The sequence below is a fragment of the Sesamum indicum genome, linkage group LG3, assembly GCF_000512975.1.
Source record: "Sesamum indicum cultivar Zhongzhi No. 13 linkage group LG3, S_indicum_v1.0, whole genome shotgun sequence".
Taxonomy (NCBI): domain Eukaryota; kingdom Viridiplantae; phylum Streptophyta; class Magnoliopsida; order Lamiales; family Pedaliaceae; genus Sesamum; species Sesamum indicum.
In genome coordinates, this window is record NC_026147.1 from 770,711 (window position 1) to 781,589 (window position 10,879).

General features: G+C 36.5%; 3 protein-coding genes across 3 annotated transcripts; 1 reads left to right on the forward strand and 2 right to left on the reverse strand.

The window, feature by feature from the left end:
• LOC105156893 (vesicle-associated membrane protein 724) lies at nucleotides 747–3,249 on the forward strand. The gene is made up of 5 exons (XM_011073144.2): nucleotides 747–1,086; nucleotides 1,975–2,116; nucleotides 2,210–2,330; nucleotides 2,660–2,722; nucleotides 2,809–3,249. The coding sequence occupies exons 1-5, from the start codon at nucleotides 897–899 to the stop codon at nucleotides 2,956–2,958; spliced, it is 666 nt and encodes a 221-aa protein (XP_011071446.1). The 5' UTR covers nucleotides 747–896; the 3' UTR covers nucleotides 2,959–3,249.
• LOC110011259 (protein SRC2-like) lies at nucleotides 4,664–5,603 on the reverse strand. The gene has a single exon (XM_020692987.1). It carries the CDS (start codon nucleotides 5,486–5,488, stop codon nucleotides 4,664–4,666), a length of 825 nt encoding a protein of 274 aa, XP_020548646.1. The 5' UTR covers nucleotides 5,489–5,603.
• Nucleotides 7,127–10,624, reverse strand: LOC105157059. Its single transcript, XM_020692452.1, has 3 exons — nucleotides 10,400–10,624; nucleotides 8,831–10,047; nucleotides 7,127–7,910 (listed from the first exon to the last, which is right to left on the reverse strand). The coding sequence occupies exons 2-3, from the start codon at nucleotides 9,519–9,521 to the stop codon at nucleotides 7,624–7,626; spliced, it is 978 nt and encodes a 325-aa protein (XP_020548111.1). The 5' UTR covers nucleotides 9,522–10,047; nucleotides 10,400–10,624; the 3' UTR covers nucleotides 7,127–7,623.

Genomic DNA, 10,879 nt, shown 5'->3' on the forward strand with positions numbered 1-10,879 from the left:
ATGACGTCTAACAAATACCTTTGTGATAGCTCATTGTAGGGGATATTTGTTAGACGATCATTAATTCCAAAAGGGTATTTATAATTTTCAAACAACGAAAAGATATTTATTATAACAAATTTCAGGATAGTCGGTTGTAATTTACCCTTTGGTCCTAAAAACTTAACGTCAGCCTCAATTTTTAACGTAATCCCCCTTTTGGTCTTGAAATTGAAAAAAAAAAATCACATATGGGACTAAATGTGTGAATTGATCTGAGTGTGGGACTAAAATTAGAAACAGTTCCATTTATGGGACAAAAAATGTAATTTACCCTATAGATTACCAACTTCGCCAACTAAATGAAGTCTTATTTGTGTTAGAAAGCAATTATTACCACAAAAATTAACATTAAATTAAACTCAAATATATTTAGGATAAATTACCATGAGTTCTCCTAAAATTTGTCATAATTTCAATACTCTTGTTGTGTGAAAAATTATAAATACTCTTTGAAATCAATAATCATCTAACATAACACCCTAAAATGGGATGTCACCAAAAGACATTTATAATTGTCCAAACGAGGAGAGATATTCATATCTATTGCAAAGTTTGAGAGAGTTCATTGTAATTTATCCTATATATTTTTATTATGATGATATTATATCAACTTTTACAAAAATTTTATTGGGCAAATTTTGAGTATTATACTTAAAAAAGTGAAAGAAACTATAAAAAGTAAACAAATTTAAATATACCCAAAAGGAGAAATCAAAAGAAAAGCAGCGTTTTTGCGTTCTCACAGCACTGCGAAAAGCAGCCACCAGAGAAAAAGCTCTGAGTTCGAACCAAAACAGCTACTTTTCGCTCCGGCGGTCGGGTTTGCAGCTCTTTTTCCGGCGAGGGGATCATCCATGGGGCAGGAATCGTTCATATACAGCTTCGTGGCGCGGGGCACGATGGTACTGTCGGAGTACACGGAGTTCACCGGCAACTTCCCGGCGATTGCGGCGCAGTGCTTGCAGAGGTTGCCTTCTTCCAACAACAAGTTAACTTACAAATGTGATCGCCATATTTTCAACTTCTTAGTTGAAGATGGCTATGGTAATTACTCTTCTTTTTCTAACTTTTCTTCACTCATTTGATTTATAAAAATCTTGATAGTTGGTTTCATTGTCGTGAATTCCGTGGATTCGGAGTTGGAAATGAAATGGGATTCTTGGATCTGTGTGTGAGGCTGAAAAGTTGGAGTCTTTGCTTCTTTGTTTTTTTTTCTTTTCCCCTTCTGGAAGCCACAGTTCATGCAATTAGTAAAGTTTCTCTTTTGGAATTTTATGAAAGTTGGTTTGCTTTTCTGGAGTTGTGGGGAATTGGGTTTTCGATCTTTAATTGGAAAGTTGTTTTAACTGCAGAAATGTGAGAAACTTGGGCTAAATGGTTGAATTCTTGCGATCATGGCTGGGAATAAAACTAGCTTTTGAGTAACTCAATAGTTAACCTGCAAATATTAGTTACGTGGATTTATTATTAGTATTCTGACCATAGAGTATTCATCAAACAGCCTCTAAGTTTTGTATGTAAAGAGAGAGCAATCTCTTCATTTCAGCAGATATTGAAGTTATCCTTTAAGCAAGTTTCGTGAGTTTGCTAGTTGTTGTGCTTAGGACGGATTCCTTCTAACACGGTAATCCAACTACGTCATCTGGTCAGAGTTGTGGGGATATCATAGATATAGTATTATTTAGTGGTAGTGAGGGACTGTAGAGCTGAAGTTTGTGTATTTCTTCGTTCTATAACTGTGAGTCGTTAGCTGACGAGGCAAACAGGTTTATGCTTTCTAACTGAAAGATTATGTCATTTGACAATTTTTGTATACTGGTTATGGTTGCGACTTAAAGGATTGTTTGAATGAGGAATCTTTCTTGGCTGCCTCTAAAGAAGCATAGAGGTTTTGCTTCTACTCACTTGACACCATGCTTGCTGATCATGCAGCTTATTGTGTTGTTGCAAAAGAATCTGTCGGGAAACAGATCTCCTTTGCATTTTTGGAGCGGATCAAAGCTGATTTCAAGAAGAGATACGGTGGTGGTAAAGCAGATACAGCAGTTGCCAAAAGTCTGAACAAAGAATTTGGGTATGTTCAAACTGAATGTGTTCTGTTAATTCCTTTTTGCACATTTGAGTTGTCGAGAAATGTGGAAAAGTTGATAAAGACTGCAAAATGCAGGCCACTATTGAAAGAACACATGCAATATATCATCGATCATGCCGATGAGATCGAGAAATTATTAAAAGTTAAAGCCCAAGTTTCGGAAGTCAAAAGTGTTATGCTGGAGAACATAGACAAGGTGTGTGAAATGAACTGGAGAAATATTAATGCATGTCGACTACTTCTTTGTTGCTTTTGATTGCTTTCAGTAATCTTTTGTGCTGATCCTTCAAACGATCTGTAAACCTCTTGCCTTTTGGTTCAGAAATATGATTATAATGTGAAAAGTTGGCCTTCGAAATGAAGAGACTATATGATGCATGTAGGATTCATTGCTTTTTCATTGTAATTTTCTTTGATATATCACTTGTCTTCTCTCAAAATTTAATGTGAACCCGAAGTCGAGAAAAAGAAAGTGGCCGACACCACATAAGTTATTGTGTATTATTAATTTCTTCTCTCTTTCAGACTATTGAAAGAGGAGAAAACTTAACCATTCTTAGCAACAAGGCTGAAGACCTTCGTGATTCGGTAAGTCTATTCTTACATATCTTTTTGCACCGTGTCCTAAAATCAGATTGACCATCATTCTGAAACACCTGTCTTTCTGAATTTAGGCGCAAGAATTCAAGAAAAAAGGGACACAAATCCGAAGAAAAATGTGGTATCAGAATATGAAGATAAAGTTGGTTGTGCTCGGAATCATCCTCCTCTTGATTCTCATTATCTGGCTCTCTGTTTGCCATGGTTTTGACTGCACAAACTAGGACGTTGCTCATCTCCGTTTGGACCGACATACTATGATCCCGTATTCAAGAATGATCCCCGTTTATGCAAGGTAGTCAGAGAGCTTGATTGATGAGGTTCCGTTATCATTGACAGCAACTATTTTCCTAGGAAATTCATGTTTGTTTTTCGTTTTCTGTCGTTGCAGTGGGGTTCTTTTCCATTTTCTTGCTCATGTGATTGGTGTCACAGTCTGCTGTAAAAATCTACAATAGTTTTTCATATATATACAAGAAAAAGATAGAAGATGTTTGTACAATTCCTGTCGCCTACTCCAACTCCCGTGTTCTGCATTGTCTGAAAATAGGCATCTGCAGCAACTGATGTCAAGGATTGAGATGAATCATGAATGTCTCATGTGTAAATCGCATCTACACTCGAAATACAGGCTTCCTCGGCTCAAACACATTTCTAGTGAATGAGGAAGCCGTTGAGCACATCTGGTGTAGCAGTATCATAGTACATTAGTACCCTCCCACAGTACGGACCGGTGTCCGATTCCCCGGATGCCCATAGGAACCATACTATTTTATTTTTGGAATTCAGTATTTGGTAAATTGATGTAATGTTGTTTGTTGGCCAAACCCACACACACCCAAAATTGGGTCCAAATCCCACATTTGACATTACCAAAAATTTCCACATCAACATGTCCTAAGATCAAACCCCCCACACACACAGACAAATGTTTTGACTAAATAGACTTAAATTTTGTGGTTTTTATTTTTTTCTTTAATTGAAACCTATCAATATATGGAATATTATTATATTTTGCGATCTTATTTATCAAGAGATATAGAATTGTAGGGTTTATGATTTAATTTGAATTTTGGTCAGCATTAGGTGGGAATTTATTATGATGATGTATTTCCTTGCTACGAGGATTTAAAATGATATTGAACAAATTTGCCAGTGAACTATTTAATGCAGTGGATCATTTGAAAGATAAATTATCAAAATATTTAATATAGTAGGTCATTTTAAATAAAATTTTGGAGAAAATAAAAAACAAGATGAACAATTGATAGTGGAAGTGGGGAGTAAATATGTAAAAAGATAGTCCAACCAATATTGGTTGTGTTCAAATCTTGGCACAATAGAATCCAACACCAAACTCTAGACTTAAAAAAAAAACTATAAACAAGACATTGGACTCAATTAATGCAGATATCCAACCACGTAAATAAGACTTAACAATACAAAAACGTAGACTTATAATTTTGATGATTTAGAGAAAAAATTTTAAAATAAATATATATACCTTATATTTTTGTTTTCAACGGAAAAATATGTATTTTTAATTTTATATAATTTTTTGTGTAAAATAAAAATATATGTAAATTATTTGATGAGATGATTTTTTATATTAAATTAATATATTTTTAGTAAAAATACGTATAAATAAATATATTTTTACATTCTTTAAAAAATTGAAAATCAAAAATAAAAACACAAACATGCAAACTGGCCCAAAAATCTCAAATTAATAAAGAATAATCCAAACAAATACAGCAGAATTATTATTATTAGTATGAGTTTGAAATTCTTAACTATAAACAAATTTATTAGTCCAAAAAAATAATACAAAAATGTTTTAAGTAAAAGATAAATAAAAGAAAATTTAATTCCGTTAAAAACCAGCTGCATCAGGAGTCATATCTCCGATCAGCAACCCACCACCCAACATTATTCTTCCTTGGCGCTTCCTCCACCGCCAGCGGCGGATACACGTAACTCGGCGGAGGCGGCAGCAGAGGGGACACGCTTACCACCTGGCGGAGGCGGCAGCAGTGGGTACCCGTACCCACGCTGTGGTAGCGGTAGCAGTGGATACCCATAACCAGGCGGCGGCGAGGACGGTGGTGGATAAGCATACCCCTGTAGCGAAGGATAAAGTCCTCCAACTTGTGTGTACCTGGCCGGAGGCGGTGGGTAAAGTCTTCCAACTTCCTCCACCGCTGCCGGGTAATGAGGAGGGTAGACACCCGGCGGCTTCGCGGGATATGGCCAACTGCGTCCGCCCATCGGGTATGCCGTCGCTGGTTCCGGAAATACCTCCTCCACCGGCGGCTGCGGCGGCGCTGCGGAGGAGTTGGGTTTCTCGCTGAATTTATAGGAGAAAGTGAGCTGGCCTTTAGGCCTTCCGCTGGGCTTCCTCACTTGGTAGCTGACGAACTTCCGGCCTCCGGCGCCGCCATCAAGAAGCTCTTTAACGGGGACGTGGACTTCACCAATGTCCTTGTCCCCTAAAACCCTCTCGCACCTGAGCTTGACGTCGAGGGTGAGGCGGTTCTGCTGCAGCGCCGCCTCCTCCACCACGAACCTCATCGGGAAATCCCACGTGGGATTCCTGCCGCCTTCCCGATCCGCCGGCGTTCTTGTCGTCTGGTTCGAGTTCTCACAGCCGCCGGAGATGGAAACGATGGCGTATACATCCATCGTCGAAATGAGGTTTATCTTCTTCAAATCCTTAGCATATCGAAGCGTGATATCCAGTGTACGACGCTCCATCTTCACGATTCCAATTCCAAAAGAACGCCGGACACAGAAATTTCAGAGAGAGAGAAATGATCGAGTGTGTATGTTGGGGGGAGAGAGAGAGAGAGAGAGCACACAGATACAATATACAATAGAATAGATGTAAACAGAGGTAAATAGACTTCCTCCAAGGGTGAAATAGTAATTTCATCAAAAATACCAAATTAAATTATTTGATTATATTTAATCCAAAAATAGAGTATTAACACTTTAATTAATTTTTTTTTTTTTTTTATCATTCAATAAAAATTGGAGTAGATAAATCCGATTAAATTATTGAAAAATATAATATCACCCTATTGAAGTTCGACATATATTCATAGTTCAATTGAGATAGATTTTTTTATATAATTCATAAAATTCAAACCATATCTTTAAGTTCCAAGCATTATATTATTAATTAATAATTTAATAAATTACAGCATACAAACACTAAAAAGAAAAAGATAAACTTATCCATAATATGCAAAATTCAAATTCATAATTTCTAAAATTATGAAACTTTAATCCTAATTATAATTAGGAAAAGACCTGATTGATTATTTTTCAAGTTGTTGGAATCTTCCAATGGGTAAAGTAGTAATTGCACAGCATTTATATATATATATATATATAGGTTGAATAATTGGGCAGTTCTAGAACCATTTTGATTCTTGCAAGTCTGGACAATTCAACTCACACCCCTTTTTGTTTTTTCTTTTTCTTTTTACGGATAACAATAAATAAATCACAGTAACTCAATTTTAATAACAATACATCAATTCAATAATATGATTAATAAAAATAAATATAATAAATAAATTATAATAATTTATAAAATGGGATAAATACGTACACATATACTGAGATTCAAGATCAAAATCGAGAACTTGACTTTCCTCCCTAAGAAAGAATTTTTTTAATACCTCTATCGTGGCTTCTATCTTCAATACAACATCTTGAATTTTTTATTTTGAAAATTTTATATTCTATCTATCTTGCCCGACTCATGAGAATTGCCTTCAAATCTACCGAGTGCATCCTGAATGAACTCGTGGTAAAAGAATTTTTAATTGTTACACTTAATTTTTTTATTTTAATCAAAACTTATATGTTTGTTATCAGTTCTTACTTCTAACAGATAGTTGATAATCATGTCTGGTTTGTGTAAGTTTATTTTGCTTTTCTATCTAAATATCATATTTCAAGAACCAAGATGTCATTCAGTGGCTGTCCTAAAATCTAACCTGAATTTCAAAGTTCCAATCAGGTAAACAACCATATACAACCGTTGCTCAACTATACTAACATCTCTAGGTTCATGTATTTTCAGCAAGACCATAAAAGTCTTTCAATCAACAAAGTCCAATCAAGACCTTAAACACTGAAATCACCACAAAGAATCTACCTGAGAAGTCAGTGTTCTTACATCACTGTCCCTTTTGAGGTATGTGTGAACGGATTTTTTTCTTGTAAATTATGTTGTATCTTTTATTACATTTAACATGTATACACCACTTATACGAAAATTACGTGATTTGTATAAGTTAAATGTAATAGAAGATGCAACGAATTTACAATAGAAAATTCAATCAAGTGATGTATATAGTCTTAATCATGATTAATCCCTTTCTACAATCTAGAAAAACAAACAAATATTAGGAAATGTAAATATAAGAACCTCATGAAGATCTCCTTGTGGATGCTGCATGTTTGGCTTGCTCGATTTTGGTAACTCAGTAGCTGAACCTTTCAAAGGTTGTATGTAGTAACTTGCCTAGGACATGTCAAACAAGTCTCTCTTTTGGACACCATAATGATATGCCGACTGCGCTTTGGTCTTGCATGTGAACACAATTCGGCACGACTTCCTGAAGGTGCGGACATCAGATCCATTGAAGGGCCCAAAAGTAGCAAATTCTTCTTTTACATCCTGCACAGACGGCATTCTTGCACGACGAGAAAATTTAATGATCATCACTGTATGTTCAGTGTCCTCGATCAAAGATTCTGTCAGTTCAGTTGAATGCTCTTCAGGATTTGCCACTGCGGCTGTCTTGGTGCTAATTTGATCTCCTTGGAGATCTGAGTAATGGTTGTCGACAACCTTCTTTCTTGCAACCATGGAATCATATCTTCCCTTTCTTTTGCTTCTTTGTAATTGTCTCTTGAACATCAGGATTGCTCCTTTTCTTGTTGAACCGATTGAGATCATCATAGTCGAATATACACAACTGATGCATGGAAGTATCTTGAAGAGATCTCTTTTGCAAGACATTCTTTCTAAAATTATTGTTTTGGATCCCGACTTCCGGAACTTTCAGTTCAACTTGTTTAGCTCTATCATCAATCGTAAGTAGATCACTGGATCTAGGATGCTGTGGAGAACCTTCAAGCTCTTCCGGTGGAAGACGGGCTGAAAGCAATTCAAGAGCATTTATCAAAGAAAATGGAAAGAACAAGACAGTAAGTCTGCACAACAATCAAACAACAAGATTTCTCAAAGAGGGGTCATCAGAAGTCACAAGCATTGGGCCCAAGAATGTAGGACTCCAGGCAATAAAATCCTTTACCACATGAAAATGCAAGCAAGAAACCGCATGTAGGTTTATGGTATCAAGTGTAAATAAAAAAGGAGAATGCTTCCCCATGATTACCAAAGCGACTGCACTCTCTGAGAACTCCGAGTGGGACTTGAAAGGGATTGTCATATTCATGACAGATAACTAAAAACCCAAAGCTCATCACTTTCAAATGACATGTATGTTCCACCATAAGTCCCTTGTGATATGTTGCCTTCAGCTTTGGGAGGTTATTCGTAAAAGCAAGAGCTTCAGACTTGTGATATTCAGCTTCTATAAATGCTTGTTACGTCTTAGTGTTAAATATCAAATGCATTACTACTTGAAGATACTGTCACTCCTTATCTATTTATAGAACACAAGATCAGAGAAGGGTTCAAGAATATATAGAACAAAATGCATGCTATTCATTAACATTGCTATCCTCTTTAAAATTCCTCGAAAACCATTCTTGAGATGCAACCAAAACACGGTTAAACATATTAGGCCCCTACAGCTGTTTAGAAGGGTTTTCCACGATAAGATGACTCATAAAAATTATAGATGACACGGAGTATGTAAACAACTATACACTTTTAAATCAAGTTGCAAACATTTGCAAGTAAACTCAAGGAGCATTGAATATTCAACTTCACATCACATCATCTTACTTAAAGCAGAGTAAGGTTATGGCTTACCGCATGAGCAAGTCATGAACTTGCCAAACAATCATTTATATAAAGCAAACAGGAAAACACACAAAATAAGGCAATACCTTGATGTGGCTTTTTCTTGCCATATGAAACATCAGCATGATGTTCATCGTCCGCAGCTTGTGCCTCAAATTCCTGGGCATAGATCTCATCGGGTTCTTCAAATTCTGATTTCCTGTAAGCAAGAACTCTTGCCACATTCCTTGTCAAAGTAAACTTGTTTTGGGGATTGATGGTAGGACTTAAAGCCAATTTTTGCAGAAAAGAAAACATCTCTCGGGGCTTAAAATCATTTCTCGCCTTCTTAATTTGCTCAATGGAATACTTAATGTGAGCACCATAGCCAGCCACATCAACTTCAAGAAAACCTTGGACCTCGGTAGGCCTAAAATTAGAAGGATTGTGGCACTTACAGGTCAATCCAAGCGCAGATCTTTTCTTGACCTCAAACATGGCCTCTTCAACAGCCGCCAAGAATAAATGATCCTCTGACTGCTTTGATTTCTCATCAAAGTGAGGCTCAAAGGGAACAACATTTTCCGGTTCAAGCCATCCATAAGTGTTATCGCCAAAAAAAGCAACAAGAACGCGACCCTTTTCCTTTGTGAGGCAAGCTGATAAAGTAGCAAGAGCTTCATCATAGATCTGTCCGGGCCACCATGGATGAGGATCAATTTTTCCCCACACAAGTTCCCCAAAATCAAAATCACGACCCAAGGTCTTCAACCACTCCTTACTCAATGGCCTAAGCATCTCAACGGCAGTCCCCCAGGCTGAAAAATCCGACCAAATGAAGTTCTCAATATCAACACACTCGCCCACCGTATTCCCTTGTCCCTATTTTGTGCGCTCTGGTTGTAACGCTCGCCTTTCATAATTTCAACCAATCGCATTAATCCAGCACGCTTTACGGCAAGCACATTACCACCACATTGACTTTCCTCTCTGGCAGCCAAGATTGCTGAAATCTGATTCGTAATTTCACCTCTCAATCTAATCCAGCTAGATTTAATAAATCTTGTTGTTCCTGATGCTACACTGTCATACACTAAATAACCATTTCTGAACATTTTAGCATCTGATGCTCCGAATTTTACTCGCGCAAACAAGTCCATCAACGCAAGTTCCAAATACTTTATTTCTCCACACTCCATCTTCAAGGGGGTACAAAAAGCTTCCCTTATGCTCTATCAAGTAGTGGATCACCTGGTCATTTCAAGCCAAGCTCTAATATCTCTTAATTGATATTTGCTCAAAAGCCTTCTCCAATGTTTGATTACTATAAGACAAATAGTACAGGACTATATGAGCAAAATCACTATGTATATTTATGTACATGCAAAGTAGCATTACCAAACAACATGATGAGCATCACCTTGAACAGAAGTTCAAAAACACAAAAATAGCAATTAAGCATTTCCTAGCATTATGTCTACTACCAAAGAAATCAACCACACCCTCCAAACATCATATTTATCACAAGAAACCTAAACTCAAAAATCTCAAGCTGATCAGAAAAAAACAGACAAATATACAAAAAACCCAATATCAAAATCAAGCAAATAACAATGAGAGAGAATTTCATGCATTAGCATTCATAACAAAAGAAATAGAAAAATGAACACACCTACCGGGCGGGCAGTTCTTCTGGAAAATCTGTTCCGTTTAATCAAAACAACTCACAAACCCTGAATACATATATATTCATACAAAGTTCAAACACGCGCAAGTGTGTGTGAATGAAGCTGACAGTCGTTGATCAAGAGACAGAGCGGCTTCTCCACTGACCTCCCCTACATAGGACTGTACGGGTGTTGATAGTAAGAAATTCTCACATTATGTATTTATATTCCTTTTCCCCCCATCAATTTATGTATATTTTATCCAAAAATATACAGAAATAATTATTTCGAAAAGAGAGGATTAAATGCAATTTTCGAGATATTGCATTCTTTGTGAAAATATAATAACAGTTAGGCCCTTATATCTGCTTAACAAAGAAGAAGCAGTCTGCAAAATGCCGTTGGAGTAATCGTAAACACGTCTTTATTAAATTAGAATAGCACCTTTTCCTTTTGTGCCTCTATATGTAAGAAAAGAAGTTACAGTTT